The sequence below is a fragment of the Natator depressus genome, chromosome 2, assembly GCF_965152275.1.
Source record: "Natator depressus isolate rNatDep1 chromosome 2, rNatDep2.hap1, whole genome shotgun sequence".
Lineage (NCBI taxonomy): Eukaryota > Metazoa > Chordata > Testudines > Cheloniidae > Natator > Natator depressus.
The window spans coordinates 211,681,298-211,707,724 of record NC_134235.1 but is presented as its reverse complement, the minus strand read 5'-3'; the positions used below and the strand labels follow the sequence as shown (position 1 = coordinate 211,707,724).

Genomic DNA, 26,427 nt, shown 5'->3' with positions numbered 1-26,427 from the left:
AGTTGTCATGATATACTCCTGGTTGTATTGATTGCAGACCCTTGAGAAAAAAAGAATCCTTTAATGTGCCAAATGGAGCTGTTAAATCACTTTCTATGTTGAGCTATGGTTGTATGTATCACCTTTGTGAAGCAGATCATTTTACAAGTGGCACATGTGAAAAGCTAGGTAGTAGACGTACAAATCTAGGAAACCTATTGCTTTCCTTCATGAACTCTTTAGAGTTTTGTGTGAAAAGGTGTCTTTTTTCCTCCAGAAAATATTCAAAATATTCTTTCCAAGATAGCAGGAGAAGGCTTCATAGCTAACTTGCCTGTTAAATACAAGAGTTCTGGTTTTGTACTCATCTCTGTAATTTCAATCTGACTAAACAGAGAGCTGGAATCTGCTGTCAGAGTCCAATATCTTGTGGTTCAAAGTGTTTTCATTATATAAGAAAACCATGTTAAGAAAGTTAGCAGAGACAGTAGGATTCATGGAAGCCCAATTAATTAATTAATTAATTAATTCTAGGCCTCTTTTTCTGTACTCCTGCCCTTTCTGAGCTACAATTTTTGATCCAAAGGCCATTGAAATAGATGGAAAGCTGCCCACTGAAGTTAGTGGGTTCTGTGGGCTAAGGGCCATAGTGAGATATTTTTCAGGAAAGACTATAATCTTCAGCAAGAGCAGCCACTGACAGTCACTAGAAGATCCACAGTTGTGCCAAATTCTCCTTCACTCCAAGACAGGTCATGTTTGTAGGAGGCCCTGCAGCACACCAAAATAAAGATCTGTATGGCTTATTTCAGATTGTATTAGGGAACCTTTGGCCCACACGTTCAACCCCTCTGACATAAGCCCTTTGTGCTAGTTCTTTATATGCACTTGCTTCCTCATTAACACCTTATTACACTGCATATCTATATCATCAGATCATTGTACTGTAGCTTTTAATTCAATTTCTAGTGTATCCTTCACACGTATAAAACCACCCGGCCTGCTGCACTGAGATTTCATATCAAAGCAATCTATTCACTCATTGCATGAATAATTTCTCCAATTTCTATTAATATTAAAGGGAGTCATGATTGTAAATAATATCAATGGAAAATATACTTTTCTGAGATAGGTTTCAGAGTAGCAGCCGTGTTAGTCTGTATTCACAAAAAGAAAAGGAGTACTTGTGGCACCTGAGATACTAACCAATTTATTTGAGCTCTACGGTGCCACAAGTCCTCCTTTTCTTTTTCTGAGGTAGTATATTTTAAATGTTTAAATCAAGACAACCTATGAAAATAAATTTTCAGTCTTATAACAAAGTAGTAATACATGTACACAAAGACACTTACAATAAACAAATGTTATTTAATGTACATGATTTACAATCTGGTGAAAAAAAACAACCCACCCCACCATTACAATGCAGTTTTGAAAAATCTTACTTTATGTACACACTAATGATTTTTTCCTTTGTTTCACAATCCAATTTTGGTTGTTGGGTTTAGTGTGCAGAGGCTGGGTGGTGTGGGTGAGGGTGACCAGGGATATGCAAGGGAGTCAGACTCGATAAGCTGGTGGCTCTTTCTAGCCTTAAAACTTTGATACATTCATTGAAAAATATAGTACAGCATTTTGCTGTTGTTTTTAGATTTTAATTAGTGTACCCAAACTCTGCTATGTTTTGGTTTGCATAGCTTGCTTTTCAAAAAATTGAAGAAGTTAATTATAGTGTGTTAGAGGCACTGAAAATAAGTTGGGAATCCTAAAGACGAGGATTTTATGAACGAGAGTTTTATACAGCATGAACCCATAGCAAGGTGTACAGCCTCAGTGTCGCTCGTAAGTGGAGGGATGTGCAAAACAAAAACCCCCTCTAAAACAGCAAATCAGATACAACTCCTTTCTTTTATTTTTTTAAAAAACAATGCTGTAATTAAATGTTATAGGTTTGTTACAAGCTTGCTCTATTGGCACTTATATATTTTTAAAAAGTTTTAAAAATCTTAAGGTTGTTTATTCATGGAATATGGAAAAACCCCAGGGGATTGGTTCCAGCAGTTGCCAAAATGGTGGAGGGTGGTAGCATTTGGTCTTTGCTCACACAGATTTCCAAAGAGTAGAAAAGGGAAATAATTCAGTTGAGTAGATTTTAAATATGAGAGAAATTTCTCCCAGCAAATCTGCATATCTGCCATTTAGATGCTGGGATTTAAGGAAGCTGTTGAAAAGCAGACACAGCAGCTCACCTGCGTCTTAAAATGCCAGTGGGAAATTGAAAAGGCTTTTGAAACACACCACAGTGGGATGCATAGCAATCCACAGGTAGTATGCGGGAAGGAGGCTGACATCTGAGAATGCCAACTTATTTTAGAAAAGAGACTGAACAGGACTATGTAGGAGAAGAAGAATCTACACCAAGAGCTGCTGAACAGCCATAGGGTAGGTGACCCCTCTAACCTGGGAGTCAACATCCTGTGACAGCAGCCCACAAAATGGCAAAATCCTACCAATTCCAAACTGGACTCTGGGAAAGAGCAGACCATACAAATTTGGCATCCCTCAGCAGAATCTGAGGTCATGAAACTTCCTTTTAGTAAACATATAATTAAACACTGAAAACTGAATTGCCTCTCCTAGCTAAGGTGAGATACGCATCATTCAGCAGTGCTCTGCTGGCTGCCCAAGGCACTAAAATGGCTTTTCACTCTTTGCTGGTGGGGACAAAATGTCTAGAACAGCACACGCAGGCTAGAATCTAACCCTGAAAACACTCTGACTGTGGTGGAGGCAGCTGCTCACAATTGCCTGGAATTCTAGGTAGTGGTAGTGGTCTCCAGTATTATTCCTACTTACCATTTGTAATCTGCTGCTCTCAATGGAAACACTGCTTTCTTTTATTGAAACAGAGTGTGAGTGTGTGCACACACAATGTCCTCTGCCTTGCCACCCTACACTCTGATCCATTCACTGCACTCTTCACCATTTCCACCCTTTCAAGGCCTAGCATTGAAGACTCTCTGGACACAAACACTGCCACACCCGCAGGATTTACAGAGCTAGAACACTATCCCCTTGAAAGGTTTTAGGACGCATATATTCCACACCCTCTCAAATCCCACCTTTATGCAAGGTTGGGGGAGGAACAACAGGAACAACGCAGAACAGGAATAATCCTACAACTGGCTCCTTAGTCTAGTCCCAAAGCACCAACAAAAAAAGAAACTGAAACTAGCAATCTCAAACTCTGGCTGATGAATGCAGAGTTCAGCAAACCATTAAACTGGCACCATTCTGGATTTGATTTTGGATTAGACACATTCCCTTGTCTGCATAATTGACATCTGGTTTATTTTAGCCCAGCTACTCCCTGCAGGCTACACAGCACAACACAAATCAAGGTAGATCACAGACAAACCAAATGGAGGAAAATAGTCCCGGTTCCCTCAGCCCTCCGATGCAGAAGACACTCCACTCCAGAAACAAAATCAGAAGACCAAAAAGAATCCAGTGTTTGACAGTTTTCCAGAGGGAGAGCTTGCTGACTTCCTAGAGGGTCTAATGGTGCAGTTGCTCAGCATGATGCTGAAATCCTCCAGGCTCATTGCTCTTAAGAGACCTCAGTTTCCATGTAGCTAATGCCAAAGACACTCTAGAATCCAATCTCTTTTCCATTATCAATACTACAGATTTCACATGGACCATCTCCAGACTCTCACTCTCTGCTAGTAACACAGTGGGAAGACTCTTCAGCCTATGAGTGTGCTGATATCGAAACCACTTCACGTCTCATTGTCCTGATCTGGCCACCATTTCATATAGGGAAAGATCAGGGCCTTCACAGGGAAAAAGACTGGACATTTTTCTTAAGGAAAGCTGACTGTCACTTTTAGATCCTTCAAATTAGCAGAGGAGAGCCTGCAGTCATAGGCTATGCAGAGGCCAGCACTGGGACAGGGCACTATGTGTGGAACAAATGAAAAAAGTCAGAAATAACTTGATGTGGACTATAGCCATGTATGCGAGATAGATACATAAATGTTTCCACAGGGAGGAGTCATCAATTCTTAAATTAAACTCTGTAAAAATGTTTATTTGTGATCATTTTTTTAGAAGATCATGGCTCTTTAGTTACAGTCCTTGTTTTCTAAAAGGGCTGATAGATAACTTATAACTTATAGATAACTTGAGGAAAATTGCTGAGTTGAGAAGATCCTTTTACTTTAATATAGTATTTTCACTTATTAACTTTTTAAAGTATTTTCTTGAAAAGCCCATTGTTTACATTTATGGCAATTACATTATCTCACAGATATTTTGAAATGATGACCATGCACAGAAGCATAGGTGCAGTCAGATGTAAACACTGAACTGTTTCAACCTACCCTAACATAACAGTTTTACATTAAATTTAATTAGAAATGGATGTTGAGTCTATCAATAGTCTCGAGACACTATGGCACGTGTGAATGATGCAATAGAAACCTAGAGCCTTTTTCACATGTTCATTACAGGCAGGGGATTCTTAAACCAACAGAACTTGCTCTTTAAAATCAATGTGTGAAAACAAAGTGCTATATTTCAGGACCTGATCCTGTCAGGTGCTGCCTTTCTGCTGCTAGGAGATGCTTAGATTAGGTCCCAAGAAAGGACATTCACTACAGATCACTGTTCCAATGACTATTTCTCCAGACATTAGCTGACCAGGGGTTTGGTGTTTGCATCATCTACAATACCTAAAAGTCCAACAGAGAATCAGAGGCCGTGGTTTCTGAGTGTGAGGTAGCAATAAAATGAGGATTTACAACAGATTATTACATTTCTGCTCTTAGTATGTTATTGTTCTACTGCTGTTTAAAAATTAATGTCCTTGGCTTTAAAATCATAATGAATACTTTAAAGGCATGCTTCAGGATATCACTCCCTTTGTTTAAATAAACTTCATTCATTATTGACTTCAAAGCCTCTTTCTAGTTTCATGTGCCTCTTAGTCCATACAACATGGTCTGGTAATCCATGTACTTGATTTTCTTCAACCATGATGTCTCTGTACCTTGGGAAAAATAAAAGATTTTAGTGTACTCAGAACACTATGTGCTTTCATCATAAACTTTAACAAGCAGTTTCCAATGAATATTTGCCTTCCCAACATACTCAGAAATGGAATATTGAATACTCATCCATAAAGCTTGTTTAGTTTTTTTGAAAAATAAGCTACCTTTCCAAAAATAGAGAGAAGCATAGTTGGAAGCAAATACTCTTTGCAATGGTATATACTGTACTGTTGCTATTAAATAGAAAACATTTATTACTCAGACCAAATCATCTATTTACACAGTCTATACAAAATTTAATAATAGATTAAACCTTTCAAGATGTCCATAAAGGGATCTTTGAATCAAAGTTATTTCATGAGCACTGAATTTTTTATTATCAGGTACTGATATATAAATTAAGCTCCCTTCAAAAACTTGCATTACAGACATTAAAACCCAACAAAGTAACAATACTTCACACAAATAGAGCTTTACATTTTCAAAAAGTTGTATGATTTCTCACACCAGCTGATAAATACTTTGGCCCATCCCTAGTAATTAGCTAACAACTCCCACCCCAAATTAGATTCTTTGGTGAAAACAGAACCTGGATTTGAATTATCAATCTTTTTAGTTTTGAAAAACAAAACGTGGCTTTCAAACAATTTACAAAACAAGTTTTTGTGAAACCAAAACCACTGCAGTTTTTCCATTTCTTTTGCCCTCTGTTCCTTTATTATATTGTGTACCCATAATGTAATTACCTGTAGTTTCTTTGCACAGATGACTCCAGTATAACCAGGACGACAAGAGCACACATTAGGCAGCACACACCTACCACCTAAGAGACATTTCTGACTGCACACAGCTGAAATATACAAAGGTATATGGCTTTAATCGCAAAAACAGAGTAGCTGCTTTGTAAATAAAATGGCCCCAATATTGGGTTATGCCATGACCTCTGTGTACTCATTCTGCTGACCAGGGGCCATAAGCCCAATAGATCTCTTCACTGAGGAATACCCCCTTGTGTAAGGGGGATTCCTTGGTGCTGTAGGGCCAGCAGAATGTCCCTATGCCACCTCCCTTCACAGCCATCATGGTAGATACATACTTGGGGCATAATTGAGAGAGGGAAGGGGGCATGGCTGGGGCTTGGCCAGAGCATACTGTGATCTGACTGTTCTGGGCTATTGTCATGGCCCCTAAGGGTTGTTGCAGCAGTGTGAGCAGATCACCAAGGACTGCAATGCTCCCTGGCCACCTCCAGCTACTTTGGGCTGCAAAATGGTACACAGCCACCTCTACCCTTCATCTCACTTCTGCATCGACACTGGGGCCAAAATGCAAAATCAAATGAAGACAGGAGTCATGGGTACGATGTATGTCTGTACAATTAACAGTCATTAACTTTGTTGAAGCAACATCAATGTCCTTTTTTTAAGGGTTAAAAATCATATCAGACTTACGTGTTTGACACTGAACCCCTTCCCACTGTGGAAGGCAATGACACATGCTTGGTCCAATACATTCTCCGCCGTTCTTACATTTCTGAAGACAAATAGCTTCATACCCCGCCCCCCAAAAAAAGATATGTTAAATTCTTTCACTCCAATTTTGCCCATAATGTGCAGCGTGCTGACCCCCTCCCCCACACACACCCCGGAAGATGCCAGCTCATCCCTGAGAAGCTCACAATCTAAGGCTACGTCTACACTATGAGCTAAAGGTGTCATTCCCCTGCTTGTGTACACATCCCCGTGCTAGTTTTTATTGAGCTTGTGTGAGTATAAATAGCAGTGAAGCCTCAGTAGCCCTGGCAGTGGCGACATGACTGAATCATGCGGAGTACAACGAGCATGAAATTGGTGGGTATGTACTTGGCACAGGTCAGCCATATCTCCGCTGCTGCTAACAGCTAGTGAGGCTAGACTGCTACTTACACTCGTGTTAGCTTGATGAGAACTAGTGCGAGTATGTGTACACAAACAGCGGAATCATACCCTTAGTTCGTAGTGAAGGTGTAGCCTAAGAGAGGGCGGGGAAGGAATAGAATCAAAGCACAGACCACTTTTAACATACATGGTATTTAATGATTATAAAATAGTATACACTTTAAAAATAAAAACACTTCACATCACCAATATTCATCTCCCTTCAACCTGTCCCTTAGCAGATGGCCAAATTCTAGTAGGCACCCTGGAAGATGAGGGTTTTGAAGGAGGAGAAGTTCAGTGGCTTTACGGATCAGTTCAGGAAGGGTGTTCTATACATAAGGGCCAGCATAGAAGGTGCCAAGCCCATTGTGAGGGAAGTAGATAAGTGGACAATCAATTCTGGCATCACTGACAGAGAAGGAGTAATGAACCAAGAGATAAAATCTCAAGGTTTTCAAGTGTACAACAGGTTACAGAATCTAAGCCTAACTTTAAAAGATTTTAACAAAGCTTGCCAGGGCTTTATGTAAGCATAAGGGGAAATGTGAGAAAGAGTCAAAAACATATAAGGAGAGAGAAACAGAGCAATGAACAGCCTGGAAGGTGAAGACAAGTTTAAGAAGCTTGAACTTGGGGGGTGGGGGGTGGGGGCAACACAGCCAAGGGATGTGAAGATTCATAGATTCATAGATATTTAGGTCAGAAGGGACCATTATGATCATCTAGTCTGACCTCCTGCACAAAGCAGGCCACAGAATTTCACCCACCACTCCTGCAAAAAACCTCTCACCTATGTCTGTGCTATTGAAGTCCTCAAATCGTGGTTTAAAGACTTCAAGGAGCAGAGAATCCTCCAGCAAGTGACCCGTGCCCCATGCTACAGAGGAAGGCAAAAAACCTCCAGGGCCTCTTCCAATCTGCCCTGGAGGAAAATTCCTTCCCAACTCCAAATATGGCGATCAGCTAAACCCTGAGCATATGGGCAAGATTCATCAGCCAGATACTACAGAAAATTCTTTCCTGGGTAACTCAGATCCCACCCCATCTAATATCCCATCACAGGCCATTGGGCCTATTTACCATGAATATTTAATTACCAAAACCATGTTATCCCATCATACCATCTCCTCCATAAACTTATCGAGTTTAATCTTAAAGCCAGATAGATCTTTTGCCCCCACTGCTTCCCTTGGAAGGCTGTTCCAAAACTTCACTCCTCTGATGGTTAGAAACCTTCGTCTAATTTCTAGTCTAAATTTCCTTGTGGCCAGTTTATATCCATTTGTTCTTGTGTCCAATTGGTACTGAGCTTAAATAATTCCTCTCCCTCTCCGGTATTTATCCCTCTCATATATTTATAGAGAGCAATCATATCTCCCTCTAAACCTTCTTTTACTTAAGCTAAACAAGCCAAGCTCCTTGAGTCTCCTTTCATAAGACAATTTTTCCATTCCTCGTATCATCCTAGTAGCCCTTCCCTGTACCTGTTCCAGTTTGAATTCATCCTTCTGAAACATGGGAGACCAGAACTGCACACAGTATTCCAGGTGAGGTCTCACCAGTGCCTTGTATATCGGTACTAAAACCTCCTTATCCCTACTGAAAATACCTCTCCTGATGCATCCCAAGACCGCATTAGCAGTGAGGTGATCAGGTGATCAGAACAATGAGTAAAGAGGATTCTCTTAGCTGCATTTTGAATTAACTGGAAGTGGGACAAGGTGAGTGCCACAGAAGAACAGGTTACAGTTGTAAAGATGTAAGATAATTAGGGTTTAGACAGGAGTTTTAGCTATGTGGACAAAAAGAAAATATTAGGTTTTTTTAAGAGATGCTTTGTCCAATACAAAAGAACTTTTAGACTAAATTCCCTGCTGACTTGACCCTGTTAAAGTCAAAAGGGTTGTGTAGGTGTAACTAGGGGCTGAATTTGTCCTGATATTTTTAAAAGTCGAAAATATGAAGAGAATTAATATATATATATAGAAGTACAAATATGGGTGTTTAATGATATGTGTTACTGAAAGAAAAGATATTTAGGGCCGGATTTTGCTCTCACATCAGTGTAATTCCTATTGACTTAAATGAATTCCTCTTGATTTACCCTGCTGTCAATGAAATCAGGATTAACTCCAACGAGAGACTGCTGAATTGGAATTAATTTGCAAACTGGATAAAATTAACTTAGGCTTGAATAAGACTGGGAGTGAATGTGTCATTACACAAAGTAAAACTATTTCCCCATGTTTATCCCCACCCCCCCCCACTGTTCCTCACACGTTCTTGTCAACTGCTGAAAATGGCCCACCTTGATTATCCCTACAAAAGGTCGTCCCCCCACTCTCCTGCTAGTAATAGCTCACCTTAATTGATCACTCTTGTTACAGTGTGTATGGTAACACTCATTGTTTCATGTTCTCTGTGTATATAAAATCTCCCCACTGTATTTTCCACTACATGCATCCGATGAAGTGAGCTGTAGCTCACGAAAGCTTATGCTCAAATAAATTTGTTAGTTTCTAAGGTGCCACAAGTACTCCTTTTCTTTTTGTGGATACAGACTAAAATGGCTGCTACTCTGAAATCTGAAAAGTCTCTTACAGACAGTTTGGGTGTGAGCACTGGAAACATGGAGCTTTTAACGTCAACAATAATGGAAATAGAAGGGAAAAATATTACATGCTACTCTCGAACAGAAGGTATGTCCTGTTTTCATGGTTTAAACTGAAACCTCCATGGCTTTGGCTCAGTAGTACAGATATCACATCCTGCATTTTGATGTGGGTCTGTAATCAGAGGAAAAAGTGTCCCCTTGTCCTCCTCCAAGCTGTATGGTACTATCTTCATGTCTTTTTCTGGACAGAACTGTCAGTTACATTATTTAGCCAAATATTTCCTTTAATAAGTTTTAGCATGTTAGTTATAAGATACTTACGTGTATTACATCGTTTTCCTCTCCACCCTGAGGGGCAAGAGCAAATATTTGGCCCCACACATCTGCCTCCATTCATGCACATTGGGTCACAGACACCTTAAATTAAATATCATTTACTGATTAGTGAAAATAATGAACCTGAGAGCATTTCACCAATTGCTTCTGGATCCTGGAAGCATTTTGATGTTGTCTTACTTTTTTCACATCTTCTGCCAGTGTACCCATCAGGACAGGTGCACACATTATTTCTCATGCAGTGGCCACCATTCTTACAGGGAGGGTAGCAAACAGCTAAAAGATACAAATGTGGGAATAAGGCATAGCTTCAAGCATTGTATACTATAGGCAGGAATAGCTTTTTGCTCCTTCTTATATTGCATACTATCCTAACTAAATAGATTGTAACCACTATGAAGATGCACATCTATTAGCAATCTTTCTAGGATATTTATATTTAGCAAAATCCTGCCCACCTGGCAGGAGCCATATTGACATGGAGCAGTGCCTATTCTGTAGCAGATACAGGACCCATTCTACAACCATAGGGTAGGATGGCTCAGGGCTCGCAGCTGCACTGCAGGATGCTGTGCATGCTAGTATCCCTGATAGCCAAGGCTACGATTTTGTCATGGAGGTTGCAGAAGTCACGGAATCTGTGACTTCCAAAGAAGCCCATGACTTCAGCCCACAGTGGCAGGGAGCTGCATGGTACCTGCTGCCTGTGGTGATGGGGGCCCCCCACGGTCTGAGCCACCTTGGGCGATGGAGGCCCCCACAGCTCCTGGCCGCCGTGGACCAGGGAGACCTGCAGCTCCCGGCTGCTGAGGGTGTCAGGGTGACTCCAGAGCTCCAGGCCACCGTGGGCAGCAGGGGGCTCAAGCCACCATGGGGGTTGGGGGGTGAACTCGCAGCTCCTTGCTGGCCCCCCTGCAGCTTCCAGCCGCCTTGGGCAGCAAGAATCCTGCAGCTGCCCAGCGCTCCCCATTTTCTCATTGATATTTTTAGTAAAAGTCAGGGACAGGTCATGGACTTCCGTGAATTTTTCTTTATTGTCCGTGACCTGTCTGTGACTTTTACTAAAAATATCCATGACAAAATCTTAGCTTTACTGAAAGCAGTGTGCAGGCTAGCTAGCTAAGGGCCCAGTCATACCCCAAAGCCAACAGTCCTTTGTACAATTGTGACTGGCTTTTGTACGGGTGCAAAAGCACAGGGCAAGCAAAGTTCCATGCATCCTCCCTTCCTGGGCGTTCACACAAGGGGCCAGCCACAATCTGGCCAGTATAAACAATGAAATCTTGAGAAAATCTCTGTCTTTCGCCTATGTTACTTTACTGAGAGTTTTTAAAATCTTGAGAGTGTCCTTTTAGAGGCAGGCATCTTCCTGTGTCTTCTCAAAAAAGAAAAGTAAGAGAAAAATTATTACCATTCTGACACTGGGCACCAAAGAATCCCTTTGGACAGAGGCAAACATTTGGCTTGGTACAGGAGCCACCATTGAGGCATACGGGGTCACACACCGCTACAGAACAGCAGAAGGAAAAACAAAGCAATGTAAGAACTGCATCGCCGCATATGGGTGAGGAAATAGCTTGCTTTCACTGCAAGGACGGGGTGTTAATGACTGACATGATTACGATGAATCTAAAAGACAGCAGGTGAAAGAACTGAAATGCCATCCCCTGCAAGTTCCGCAGGCTGTGCTAAGAAATGAACGAACAGTTGGAGGCACATGGGGTCGCTAGGCTTCCACAGCAGTAGCAGCCGCTCCTGCCCCCAGCTTGAGCCACAGGGTTCAGAAGTTTGAGCAATGGGAATCCCTTCTGCTTCTGGTAGGCCCCCGAGTGTGGAACTTTTGCAAAGCAGTTCCCTGTGGAGAATAACCAATTTTACCTGTATTGCATGTAGGTCCGTACCAGCCAGCTTTACACTGGCAGACATCTGGAGTGAGACATTCACCACCATTTTCACAGTGTCTGTTGCAAACCACTATAATCCAGAAAATCAGGGGGGAAAAAACCCATAAGGTGAGAAAACAGTACAAAAGAGTTTGTTACAATTTTATATCTGTGAGAAACCTCATTGATTTCTCAGTTCTTCCCCAGATATGAGCATGGATATTGCATTGATACTAATGGGAGTTACACACCAATCCATCACTTGAAGCTTCATTTAAGATTAAACCTGTCTCAATGCCATATAGGAGCTTGACACCAGATTGGAAGATGTCAAAAAAAGTCCCATTCTGACCAGATGCTCCTGGCCTGGATTTGTCTAATAATCACCTTTCCAAGCAACAAATGGTACAACAACATCAAGTGATGGTTTCCTGAATTAATGCTAACTTCAAGATACTTCACTATGGTCTCCTTCCTTGCTTTTTCATTTCTCAGAGTTCAGATGTAAACCCTGCAGAGACCTGATACTTCTGGTAAGGAGGAGCCTTTTAGGAGTAGTCATGGCTTCAGAGCGCCACAAGTCAGCTCTTCAAGTCACAGTTCCTTCTTCTGGGATCTTATAGTCTCAAAAAAGCAGTAATTATTGACATGGCAATTGAAAACCAAAAGGATCAACAGACTTGAGGATTCCAAGAGCAACAACGAGAGGAATTTACCTAATCCACAGGCAAATTCATTGGCATGCTGAGGAGGGTGATAGCCCCGTAGAATTTCTGGTTTCTAAGCACGGACCTTTCAGTGAGTAATGACTTGTGTGCAAATTAACCAAAATACCTGTTTGAACACTTGGAGCATCTAAGGCCAGGTACAGCTAATATGAAACACAGTATCTCATTTGGGACTAAACCATTCAAACTGGCCAGCTATAATTCCCAACAAAGGTCTCCATTGTGCATTCCAAGTCAGAGGATGAGTCCATTAATTTGCTGTTATATTCAGTGATCTTACACACCACTGACCTAGCATTTACTAATATCAGCCTCAGAATGAGGACCATCCCAACAGCTGAAGGAAGGGCCATTTAGGAATCCAGAAACAGTTACCAGCTGCCAAAAATTACACTTGTTCTGGATAATGTCCTAACCTCAACTCTAAATCCATCTCCCTGAGCGACTAATCGTAATAACAATAAATTATTTAGCACATACATAAAGTTTCATATCTTCAAAGTGCTGTACAAACATTATTTAATTGATGCTAGTAAGCCCCAGTTCCAGTAGCCTTCAGACAGTCATCTTGGATTTTACTATTTGCTAACAGCAGATACAGTGCATCAGAAATGTAAAGCATTGTTTGTTTTAATACATCCCAGTGCAGGGGAATAAAAGTTATTATATTCTTGATTTCTACATTTTTGTTTGCTTACTTGTTTCACACCTGGGTCCCACAAAACCATAAGGGCAGGTGCAGAGATTTCTGGCCAAGCATGTGCCTCCATGTTGACACAGTGGGTTACAGTGTGCTGCAGATACAGAATTATGTTGTTCAAGAAGTCAGCTCTAAAAATATCTGTTAAAATTGGTTATCTTTTAGTGATAACTAAAGGTAACATTTGTATCAGCAAAAGCAACTGGAACTAAAATGAAGACCCGTTGATCAAATAACAAGAGCACCTCCTTCTTTCCACAGTGACAAAGTGTAGAAAGGGCCAAATTCTGCCTGATGAGCACATGCAGCTTGTTATGGGCCAAATTTGCCACAAGTATGAGTGGGCACAGCTCCACTGAAATCAATAGTGGTACACCCATGCACGTCAGCAATTAACTTGGCCCACTGTCGTCAGTGGGAGCCATCTGTGCATCTGAGGGCACAGTTTGGCTCAAAGGGACTGGTCTTCATTTTATCAAAAATTACTAAAAGTGCATAGTGGAGAGAGGGACAGGCCTGAGAACCACGTCCAATTTCAAAATAAAATATTAAGCATGGTTTGTGCACTTGGCACTCTGTACTCAGATGGGAGTACAAATGTCCACCATCAATTTTTAGCTTGCTGATTCTTATATTTTAAGGACATGGCAGAATGGGGTTTAAACTTTATATTCTTACAAAAATGATTAATCCCTAATTGTCTGTGTATGCATGTGTGTGTGTGTATATATATATATATATGTAGATATAATATAGCATCCAACTTTATTGATAATGTCATAAATAAAAATGAGAACCAAAATTCTTTTGGCCTCTACAGCTCACTAAATTTAGGAACATCTCACCACATACAATCTTCATGGGAGATTTCAATATTATGAAAGGTACCTTAATGATACAGTTTATACATATGTTTTACTATGACATGATAAAAGTCTTCAAATATGTAAAAGATAGTTAAAAAGAGGAGGGTGATAAATTGTTCTCCTTAACCACTGAAGACAGGACAAGAAGTAATGGGCTCAGACGGCAGCTGGAGATTTGGGTTACACATTAGGAAAAATTTCCTAACTGTAAGGGTAGTGAAACACTGGAACAAATGACCTAGGGAGACCGGAATCTCCCTCCGGTTTTTAAGAACAGGTTAGACAAACACCTGTCAGGGGATAATACTTAATCCTGCCTCAATTCAGGGGACTGAACTAGATGACCTATCAAGGTCCATTCCAGTCCTACATTTCTATTATTTCATTTCTATGATAGTTCTAGGAGTTGTGTAAAACAACAGACATCCCTCCCCCTGTCAGGATGAATACTCACAGTAGTGACAGCCAATCAGGGCACAACTTTTTTGGACTCTATGATTCTAATTTTAAGGAGACAGACTAATTACCTTCCTCACAGGTTGATCCATTGTATCCTGGGGGACATTCACAGACACTGGGCTTCGTGCATTTCCCATGGTTTTTACAGTCAGGTTGACATACAGCTGTGCAAAATCAACACATGATTTTAGACACTTTCATTCACACATACTAGTTAGATGGGGTAAATTCAATGTACCATACTCACCACTCTGACAGTTATAACCAGAATAGCCACGTTTGCATTTGCAAATATTGGGTGCCACGCACTCCATGTTTTTACCACATGCATGCCTACATATTGCTGCAAGGCAATAAGAAATAAGAACAGAGTAATAAGGAAAATGACAGCAGCACTTTAGCATAATGAAGTCTTGCCTAACATGATTATATTATAAACACGTTGCACTGAATCAGCTAAGACCCTTGACGTTAAGCATCGAAGCTAATGGACACTGAACAAACATTTTTTTTAAAATGCATTCATACAACCAAACGTCTTACCATTTTTAATAGTGAAATAATATACAATTTGAAGCTATTTTCTTATCAGCCATTATACAGTAGCACTATCTTTTTTAAAAATTATAAAAATGTCACAGATTCTTCACTGTAAAATATTTAGTATAATGATCAGCAATACCTCTGCAAGCGACACCATCTCCGTAATAACCATAAGGACAACGACCGCATTTGAAGCTTCCGTTGTGGCTTGGTTCACAGAGAACTCCAGGAAAACAAGGTAAATCAGCACAAGTTAATGCCTTAGGCACTGCTGTTGTATCTGATTCCTGATCTGTGCCAGGCACTTTTGGTGGGACAGTGATTCCAACAAAACCAGACTGTAAAAGACTGTCCTTATGCTTGACTGATGGATGTTGAACTTTGTGACTATTTCCACCTTTTAATACTCTGCTCATTATGGAGGGTATGTTTGTTTTGCTGCTACGCAATGTGTCCTTTCTAGTCTCTAAAGGATTGTAAGCCTCCGATTGTGTCATTGTCGTCTTATCACGTAATACTGAACTGTTCCTAAAAGATGGCGTTGTCATAGTCTTCATGGCAGAGCTTTCTCCTGTGTTATCTAGCTGGTCACTGATAGCAGTGAAGGTATGGCCAATGTATCTGGTACTCGCAGACTGGTCAAAAGCGGTTATTTGAGAATTCATTCGCTTCCTTGGTGTGTTTGTTTTCACTATGGAGGTTGAGGGGGTGCTGCTGGCCCTTTGCACAGAAATAAAACTTTTGGCAACATCTTTAGGACTGGGAGTAAAATTTGTGGCATTAGGAACTCTCTCAATGGATGACTGTTGATAACCTACAAAAAATCACCGAAGAAAAAAAGTACAGAAATATTATAAGACATTTTTTGTATGGGGATATCCAGATCCGACAGAATATGTTCTGTCCCTCACAAACCCTTCATCCACACTTGCTAGGCCAGAGTAAATACACTCAATAGGATTTAAGCCCAAAGAATGGCCCCTAAGCAGCCAGGATCAGCAAAGCACAGGGCACTCTAGCTCTGTCCTCGCCCTCCCTGACATGGCCTCTCTGCTGGGAAGGTTAGAATAGAACAGCCCAGCTCTGGCATACAACCAGGGATTCCCCCCCGCCCCCACACACAAACACACCAGGGCAATGAGCAACTGTTCTGTTAGGAAAGATTACCAACCTCTTTGTGTTGCTGGGGACTGAGTATCTGGACCAGAGAGTTTAGTTTAAGATAACGTGATTGCTTGCTATTATAACCCTGCACATATATGTCAAGCCAACCCAAGCCCAGAGTTTAAAAAGCCAAATACAGTTATTATTTTGAAATAGCATAAGCCGTAGGAAATGGTTGCCAGTAATACTCATAAAAATGCCCATATAATTTAAAAGGCATATTGTTTAATGAAAAAAGTGCTATGAAATAAGAGCTGTTTCACATTATTAAAATCCAGAGATTAATGACGTCCGTATTTTTGCTTGTAATTCAACTATGCTACTACATTATTCCAACTGGTCTGCACCACAAAGATTTTGTTGTTTTTGTTCCAAGTTATTTGATATTTTTGCAATATAAAACTCTGCCTCCGCACACCAGTTCATGCTTATAATCCATCAGAAACTTTGACAGACAAAAACAAAAACAAATATTTCAGCAAGTCCTATTACAAAGCTACAAAGCTGAATATGAATATCAACTTCAGGGAGGCAAAGTCCTGTGTAAGAGCGCATGTTTATCAACAAAGCTTACATCTGGAAAATAGAGCTGTCACCATATCTTTAGTTTGCAAGTCTTGATATAATATCCATTACTGATTCTCTGCACCAAGACTGATTGTTGGCAGGCATACTGTACACTGGTGTTTTATAATAGACCGCTGTACTAGATAATTCCCTCTGATTTAAATTTTTTGCATATTCCAATTTTAATCTTTTCCTCTTTTCACTGTACAGTGATAAATGTTTATTAGGTCCAAATGGGCATTATATAGGTTCCTAGCTGGGCTCACTCAGGGTATGTCTACACTGCAATAAAACATCTGGGGATGGCCCGTGTCAGCTGACTGAGGCTCATGGGGCTCAGGCTGTGTGGTTATAAAATTTAAGTGTAGACATTCAGGCTTGGATGGGAGGGTCCCAAAGCAGAGGCTCCAGCCTGAGCCCAAATGTCTGCACTGCAATTTCATAGCCCTGCAGCCAGAGCCCTGCAAGCTCGAGTCAGCTGATGTGGGCTAGCCGCTGGTGTTTTATTGCAATGCAGATATACCCTACGGGTTTCAGCAGAGTATCATCTGCTGGCTGTGAACTCTTAAAGCCTTTCAATTAACTGAGATTTCAGTTAATTAAAATTGTCCTGATTAAACATTAAGTAGAGTAAGGAAATCATTTTAAGGTATTACAAGTTGAAGGATTTGTTCATGGATTTAAATAACATAGCCTGGGATGTAGTGTGCGCACATGTGTAAAATGTATAGTCACAGAGGTCCTGAAAACCATTTCTAGTAATTGAAAGTTTGAATTTTTCATAATATGCATGGAGATAAAGTGTCAGATCTTGAGCCTCTCTGAGAGTGGCACAAAGTGAATGGAAAGTGACCTTCTCCTACTCCCCTGGCCACCTTCTGTTAGTCCCTCTTGTCCTTCAAGGGTCAGAGAGGGCATACAGGGGGCGGAAGGGAGTACAACCAGAGCACCAAACTGAGCTGGCAAAATGGCTTGTATGGGGCCTTTGCAGATGCCACAGCAGTCCGGAGGCAGCTTACGCTGGTGGCTGAACTGGCCAGGAAATTTCCTGAGAACGTAGCTTGACAAGGCACAGAGTTGAAACGCCAGGTATAAAAGTTAAAGGAGTTTTTGAGGTTAGAATTTGGAGTTCATTTGCAATACTCCTCACCTATGTATTTAGTTTAAGAATTAAAATGGCACTCAGTATAATACAATAAACCACTGTCTGTTTCCCACAACAGATGTCCCTTCCCTATCTGCATGTTATCTATTGTATAGCACTAGGCAGGCACACAGACAAAATACAACATGTACACTACCCCTCATTACAGTACCAATCAGGTGACTTTGCTATCCTAAGTGATGTTTTGATGTTGACATTTTAGAATAGGAATAAGAATGCAGCCCAACTAACGAATATATTCGGTTTCCTTTTAATCTTAAAAATTCATGTGAATAACATAAAATTGACTGGTAGCTTTACTTGCCAGATACATTCTCATCAGTATGTGCATCAGCAATTCCATTTTCTTCATGAAAAATGTAATCTTCACCCTCATTCCTTCCCATTTCTTCAGTGCCATCCTCTCTTTCATCATAAACATCTTCAAAGCTTTCTGGAACCAAAAGATGTGAGGGAACATCGCTTTTCAATTTTGTTTCAACTGCATATAAAACATTAGCAGAGTTAAAATGCTAGTAAAATAAAATACCTCAAGATTCTGAAAGGTCAGATGAACGGGATGGGGGGAAAAGGGTTCTCAATAGTTTTTGAAAAAGAACATAACCATAACAAAACTTGAATTATTCAGTAGTTGCAACATTACATAATCTTGCAGGCACGTTGGGCAGTTATTTGTTTGATTTGAATAAATGTAATTAGATTTCTTAAAAAATAATTAGGATATTTGGTCAATAAATGCACATGGTAACAAAACATTGTGTGTTAATGGGAAGTATCCTAGTTCTATAATATTAAATATCTGCAAAATATTTACAATTCCTTTTTCTAAACATCTGAAGAAGCATTTAATAGATAAATGGGCTGGTGAAAACTGGTGTAGTTCCAAAGAATTAAACAGAGCTACTTCGATTTTTATCAGCTGTGTATCTGGTCTAGCTGTCTACTGTCACATAAGGGGAATTATAAACCTAATATCTGACTTAGCAACGATACATTTTGATGAAAAGTATACAAGATACCTGTCAGCACTCTAATATGTTATTGTTTGAAATATGCAACAGACCAAAGACTCCTAATGTAAGGTGATTACTGTATTATAGGGAAAGGTTATTTTACCATGGCATATCTTCCCATCTCCATGTAGACCTTTTGGACATGGACCACAATAATAGGAACCAAAACTATTGAAGCAAAATACTCCAGGAAAGCAAGGCTTGGATGCACATTCATCAATATCTTCTTGGCAATCTCTACCTAAATTGAAATACAGACTTTTAGAGTATCACTTTACTTAACTTTGGCTGTACATTTAAATAAAGTGGAATTTATGTGGGCAGTGAAATAGAAAACAAATTCCACATATAAGTACCAACTGCACAAATTCTGCAGGTCTGCCATTAAACCGTATTTCCATTAAACAGTGAATATTTTCCTTATTGTAGAATATACATAGAGGGAGGGTTTTGTGGGCTACAATTCAGCAAATCACTTAAGCATGTGCTTAACTTTAACCATGTCTATGGTCCCAATGAAGTCAAACCCACTATTTATGTGCTTAATGGCAATGCTGAATTGGGGAAGAAAGTGTGAGATCATTTGCTCTTAATAGACATTATCAGCCACAATATTAATCACTTGTTATAATACAGTCAGATTTCAGAGTAGCAGCCGGGTTAGTCTGTATCCGCAAAAAAAGAAAAGGAGGACTTGTGGCACCTTAGAGACTAACAAATTTATTTGAGCATAAGCTTTCGTGAGCTACAGCTCACTTCATCTGATGAAGTGAGCTGTAGCTCACGAAAGCTTATGCTCAAATAAATTTGTTGGTCTCTAATATAGTCAGAGTGACTCATCATTCTTATAATTAAAAAGCACAAAAATGATTATCTGTGCTGTGTTTGAAATGAATAAAAAATATGAGCACAGATAAACAAGTATATGTTCCGGCATGCTCTGCACATCCTTTTTAAAGGGAGATAGAATTGGATGGTGATTTCTGGATGGATTCACAGATCTGACTTGGGGGATCCACTGCCAAACTTATAAACCATTCCTCCATGCTGAAGCACAGGGATGCCCATGCTGTGCCCCACAAGCTACAGAGTATACAGACCTCCTGCGTAGAATCCCTGCATCCTGCTCCTTTGCACACTGGAAATGCAGTTGTTCCATTGATTCAGGGACTTCTAGTTAGGCTGCAAGATCTTCCCCTAAATCCTTTGATTTCCTATACCTACTTACACTCAGCAAGTTACTATACTTGTTTGGGGTCAAATTGTGCCCTCAATTATACACATGCTGTTTCACTGACTTCAGTGGGCTGGTGCAGGTGTAAATGAGAAAAGAATTTGGCAGAATGCTTTTGTTTCTTTCAAATATCAGAGCAACTGATTCACAGAAGAAAATTTAAACCCAATATATATCATCTTTATTAGGTCAGCCTCTTCAGTCTGCAGTGGCCAGTGAACAACTTATTACAGTCATAAGCATTATGATTTGGCCTTACAGATTGAGTCAGCTGGGGTGAGACTCACAGCTGAATAGTTTTTCTGATAGAATAGTGTCATATAGCCAAGATTATGCACACAGATGCAAGAAAAATATTAAAGTCGCTGAATATAATATAGTACTTGGTATTATATCACAAGAGTATAATACTTCTTCATATTATCACAACAAATTAATTTCAATCTATACAAGTAAAGTAAAAACAAGTAAAAAACAATTAAAAGTTGTTATCTACGAAAAAAGAAAAATAATAATTTACCCTGCAGCCCAGGTGTGCATTCACAGTAGTAGCTGTTTATCCCATCAACACATCTGCCAATACCACAGGGATTAGATTTACAATCATCAAAATTCACTTGACAGAGGTCACCTTCAAAACCAGGCAGACAGACACACAGGTATTTTCCACTTCCAGATGGGTAATGTATATTTGTCACACATGACCCACCATTTAAACAATCACACGATTTCACATTGACCTACAAGACAAGCCCAATAAAAACAGATTACTGGTTATGAACTACCAATTAGTTTTGTCATTGGGTATCTTACAGGTTAGGAATTAGGGTGGATTGTTTGACTGTAATATTTATTACCTCTATTATTACTTTAGTCTCAGCATTGCAATCATCTGTCAAAGAAAATGTCAATTTCTGTGAACTCTTTGCCACAGCTTTCCATATAAGGAGTCCAGAAGGGGAAAGGCTGGCACCTTGAGGGCCAGAGTCCAACGTAAAAAGGATGGCAGAGCCTTCTGGATCTGATGCCATAAACTGGTACACAAAATTTTCCCCATAAAATGTCTGTAGTGTGCCTTGCAAAGTTGGAAGCACAGGAGGCTCATTGTCTGCAACAAAGTAGACATCTTCTCTTTTAAACAACAGTTAAAACATATTTATAAATATGAAAAGGGAAAATTTTCTTCAAAAGAGTCTATTCTAACTTTGATGAATGCAATTAATTCTTCTTAACTTTAATGGTACTTAAATGGCACAGAAAAAAGGCCCTTTTATCATAACTTTAACAAAGCTTATAACCCAATTATTTATTATATAGAAAAAAATATTGCAGAAAGCTTATTTTATCTGTATGTACAAAGAACCCCAAACCCCTTGAACCATCTGGACATATACTTTGATTCTCTATAAATATGAACATAAACCTGCACTTGAATTACATTTTGTAAATGAAAGTATCAGACTCCACAAAGCCCAGAAATGGTTTACATTTTCCTTGGGGAATCTATCTATCTATCATGTCTCTTATGGGACAAGAGCAGTGTCATCTCTTGAGCAACTTGAATGAAAAACTCTGCCACTAAGATCCAGATCCACTAACATCAATGGGAGTTCTGCATGCAGACTGCTTGCTGAATATGGCTTAACTTGAAGATGATGCTCTTTAACTATGAGATTCTGTTAAAGAACATACACATTTAGAACTACATTTTCAGAAATGAACTCTATTTATGTGATTGCAATTTTGAGCCTGCAGATAGTTGTGTGAATGGGCACAAAAACGGATTTCATGTCCACAGTGAATTTCATGTGAAAATAGTCTGTGATCAAATACTACAGTGATGGGACCCTGCATGTAAAAGATAGTTACATCCAACAGCCTGTCTGAAGAAATATATCAGGTAGTTAGAATTCCATTTGCTATCATTTATGTTTACAAAGTTAAAGGCACAAATGTTTGTGGACATTTTTTGTATTGTTGTAAGGCACAACAATATTGGACTATTTGAGGCCCAGCAGAAAACTGGGGCCTTATCTAAATTATTCTTTCCACAATCACATTAGATAAATTACATAGAACTCCTCAGAATAGTTATTTTGTTAAATGTGAAAGAAAATTTAGTTAGAAATTCTGTACTGCAGATGCCTATTCTGCAAAACAATAATAATACCCAGTTCTTATATAGTGCTGTTCTTTAGTAGATCTCAAAACAGAATATTCTATTGTCAGACTGTAAGATGCAAAATTAGAGTATATAGTAAGTCAAGCAGGTATGCAGTCCTGACTGAGATCCATAGCCTAGCTGGGCCCTCAGCACACAAAGAACTAAGTGAATCCCAAGGAGCAAGGCCATGCATAGCAGCAGCTGTAGAGCTGCCCTGCTACCACCAAATCCCATCCCATGAGTCACTGACTCTACCTCCTACTCATATATTGCAGTGGGGAGTAGGGAGGCATGGATCAGCGTTCATGTCGCACTCCCTGTCAGTACCCGGCCCGGGCTGGGGAAGCTAATGAACCAACTAGTGGACCAAATTTGGTGATGAATCCTGGTCATGTGCCAGCTGAGGCATGTTGCACACACACTAAGAAGTGGGGGAGTGACATCAGGAATCTAGTGCCAACCTTGACTTTCCAGTGGGAGAGGCAGGTTCTCAATGGCTGAGTGGCAGCAAAGGAGTCAGTGAAAGTGAGGAGTCTGAACTAGATCACTGCACATAAACGGAGACACCAGTTGTCAGGAATGGGTCCGTTGGTACCAAGGAATTTCTCACTGAGACTGTCAGAAGACAGAGAGGGCTTAGCTCCAACTCCCCACCTATTCAGCAGCTAATTTCTGGTATACTGTCACTGGGCTCCTCATTTAATCTGGTTCCTCTTCTCCTCCCCCTCCCTCACAAGCAGCTCTAAGGGGATTACTAAAGCCCCAGGGCTGCAGTAGCTGTCATGCTCCATGCACATGATGGGGTGAGAGGGAGAGAGAGAGAGAGAGAGAGAGAAAGGAGATACGGTCTACAGCAGTTCAGTGAGTGGATAAGGGCACCGCATCTTCATGAGCTCCTAGCTCCCTTCAGCAGCACTGTGGGACTCAGTTTGTATAAATGTATATTAAGACCCTATGAAGTTAGTTTTCTCCTACTTATTTTTTCTTTTAATTGTATCTGAAAACAACCAGTGACTATTCTTTCAACGAGTAATCATTAAGTAGATTTCTATATTGTTAGTGTACATGGTACAGTAGGTGAAGTGTGTCAAACATTTAACAGGTTGCTGTCCCCAAGATCATACTATGCAGAACAAAATGCACAGAGAATGGTGAGAATATATTATTGAATAATGGACTGATTTTCATTAAGTCCTGTGTGTGAAAATAGGCACTCGCCTCCACTTACTGCAAATGTATCAGGTCACCAGAGTTGTGCTCAGGTACCAATCTGGTCATGTGCTCACATGTGCAAGTTTGTGCACTAAGAGCCTGATTCAAAGCCCACTGAAGTCAATAGAATCTTTCCCCTGACTTCAATGGGCTTTGAATCAGGGTCATAGTCAGCGCCCATTTCACATGCACAGTTTAACAGAAGTCATAATCAATATTTTGCTTCTATCAACACAATTTTGAAACACCACCACTTCATTGAAACACCACCACTTCAGCCTAATTCCTGTGAGAGGCTCCAAGACAAATTTGAACTTACTTTCAGTAACTGACCAAGTTAACTTTGAGATGTCAGGTCTGCAGAGTAAGCATGGGCTGGTAGGATTTGTATCTCCTTCCCCATAACAGAGGCCATCTATGTTGCATGTTTTCTCCTTAACAGAAATGTCAATGTAATTGATTAAATGTTTACGATTTTCTCTTGGTTCTCAAACAATAAATCTTTATGTACTGTAAAATGTCAGAGAAAGACAATCTACTCTAACTTAACAATTTAATAGAATAAAGTATTCATTTTTGTTTGGGAATGAATTTGAGGGCAACATTTTCAAAGCTGCCTCATCCCAATATCTAAATCTGCGCTTGTAAATTTTGTGCATGAAAAATCCCCACTGTTACAACCTGGACATCTGATTTATAATATTGTATACACTTCTTGCACTTTCCCCTGATAACTTCCTGATTCTTTGAAGATATCTCAAAATGCATCATTCTATGACAACACTGACATCGTGCATTGCATGCACAGCCTTAAGACTTCTAGGATCAAATTTATCCCTGGTGTAATGTCAGTGAAATGAACAGTTGCACCAGGGATAAATTTGGTCCCTGGTCTTTGTGATGTCACAAGCTAATGTACTATTTTGCTGAAGTGGAAAATACTAAGGTGATGTCACAGAAGGAAAAACTGAATTTTAATAAATTCACTTTATTGATTATCTGAATGCCCCCATCCAAGCCCCATAGCCTGGATGGTGGAGGCTTGCAGCAGATAAACCTGTGCTTCATTCAATTTCATCCTTTTCTGCAGTTGACCATGAATGCCAGGAACACCTTTAGAGCTAGAATATTGTATTTATCTACTTGTCTTAGAAGGGCCTGGTGGTGCATAGCGACATCCTCTCAGAGCAAGCTCAGGGGCACAGGTGGACAGTAGTCCTCACTGGCTTGGTGCAAAGCAGGATTGCTCAGCTTGCTCCCCTCATTGCAAGACTTCTCTGGTGGCTGCTGGTCTGGAGTGAGGGAGGTGCATGGCCTTACTTCCTCCACTCTTGTGGGTGCACCAACAGAGCTGTTTCTGTGCTCAGCTGTGAAAGGCCCATGTGTAGGCTGCACAAGTAGAAAGAAGCTCTTTGTCCCTCCCTTTCCTGCCTGCCTATGGATGGCGCTATCATCATCTGGCTCCTCACCTATGTGCATAATTCCATGGGCATCAATGGGAGCTCCATGCATGGGTCTACAGCAGTTTATGTATCTAATTGGTTTCATGAGTAGTATCTGAAGGGACACTATGGATGAAGGTATTTTAGGGCCAATTTGCTCACAAGAACAGACTTACTTTAACTTCAATCGTGCTTTTGTAGGACAGATTCTGATACCCGTTTTTATTCATAGTATGTGGTCCCTTACTTCACAAATAGTTGAATTAACTATTTATGGAATAAAGTACGATTCATTATTCACCATGAATAAGGAAAGGAGTACTTGTGGCACCTTAGAGACTAACCAATTTATTTGAGCATAAGCTTTCGTGAGCTACAGCTCACTTCATCGGATGCGCACATGAATAAGGGTATCTGAATCTGACTCTGTCTGAGTGAGGCAAGCAGTATTTAACAAATAATAGTCTATGGTGTGAACACATGTATTACACATCTTCAAAGAACTCAGTTGGCCTTTATATTTGTTTCCTAGCTCAAACTAAGATGCAAATATTCAAAATAAGCATAAATAATAATGAAGCACATACCTTTAATGTACATAACCCATTTGCCTGTGGTTCACATGTTTGACAAGCTCCATCAAATAATGTTATTGTTTTAGGATTGCTATAAATGAATCCATCATTAGAAATCTGTAAGATTTTACAATAATAATGCAATAAATTATACCAATATATCCAGCAAAGATTCTAGTACTATTTCACAAATGGCAACATATAAATATCAATTTGCATTTTAATAATAATAATTGTATCTCAAAATTGCTATTTGAAAGGACTGTGGGTACCTTGATTTGCCACCTTGCAATAGGTTTGTCATCAACCTGATCCATGACATCAGATTGCTGACCATCAGTCGGCAGTTGGCAATCGACCGTTCTTGTGTTTTGGAAGGCAGACGGCGTAAACACAGGTTCTCCCAGGATCCATTTACTGTCACTGTACTAAATTAAAGGATAGAATGCCTGTTTTTTCATATCAATGCATTCTGAAAACATGTTTATAACAGAGAACATGTACACAACATTATTAAAATACATCTGTCTTTTCCAGGGTTAGTCACACTTTGGAAAGGTGAAGTGCTATGGAAGTGCTAAGTATGATTATTTATTGATGAATTTAGGTCTTAGCTTAGGTCTTCTGTGTCTAATTAAAAGTGCTAATTTGGAACTGAAGGCCCAGATTCATCCCTGCAGTGAGGCCATTTGGTACCACATGTCCAGAAGACAATGGATCTAAAGCTGGAGCAGCTGGCCAGGATCATGCAAGCTTGTGGCGCCGAGCTTCTTTAGTAGTGTAGAGGTGGGAAAGCAGTGCCTAAACCTC

The 26,427-nt window shown here is 40.0% G+C and overlaps 1 protein-coding gene across 1 annotated transcript in view; it reads right to left on the bottom strand.

The window, feature by feature from the left end:
• Window positions 1–2,170: 2,170 nt before the first annotated feature.
• Window positions 2,171–26,427, bottom strand: part of VWDE (von Willebrand factor D and EGF domains) — a 62,055-nt gene continuing 37,798 nt past the window's right edge. The window contains exons 13-30 of the mRNA XM_074945843.1: window positions 25,890–26,045; window positions 25,630–25,734; window positions 23,920–24,034; window positions 21,082–21,332; window positions 20,745–20,964; window positions 19,094–19,231; window positions 18,282–18,458; window positions 15,221–15,895; window positions 14,786–14,881; window positions 14,607–14,702; window positions 13,212–13,307; window positions 11,781–11,876; window positions 11,314–11,409; window positions 10,083–10,178; window positions 9,888–9,983; window positions 6,485–6,580; window positions 5,780–5,883; window positions 2,171–5,032 (exon numbers count right to left, since the gene is read on the bottom strand). Of these exons, the coding sequence (XP_074801944.1) occupies window positions 5,012–5,032; window positions 5,780–5,883; window positions 6,485–6,580; window positions 9,888–9,983; window positions 10,083–10,178; window positions 11,314–11,409; window positions 11,781–11,876; window positions 13,212–13,307; window positions 14,607–14,702; window positions 14,786–14,881; window positions 15,221–15,895; window positions 18,282–18,458; window positions 19,094–19,231; window positions 20,745–20,964; window positions 21,082–21,332; window positions 23,920–24,034; window positions 25,630–25,734; window positions 25,890–26,045 (2,730 nt within the window). The 3' untranslated portion in view covers window positions 2,171–5,011. The remainder of the gene's footprint in view (window positions 5,033–5,779; window positions 5,884–6,484; window positions 6,581–9,887; window positions 9,984–10,082; window positions 10,179–11,313; window positions 11,410–11,780; window positions 11,877–13,211; window positions 13,308–14,606; window positions 14,703–14,785; window positions 14,882–15,220; window positions 15,896–18,281; window positions 18,459–19,093; window positions 19,232–20,744; window positions 20,965–21,081; window positions 21,333–23,919; window positions 24,035–25,629; window positions 25,735–25,889; window positions 26,046–26,427) is intronic.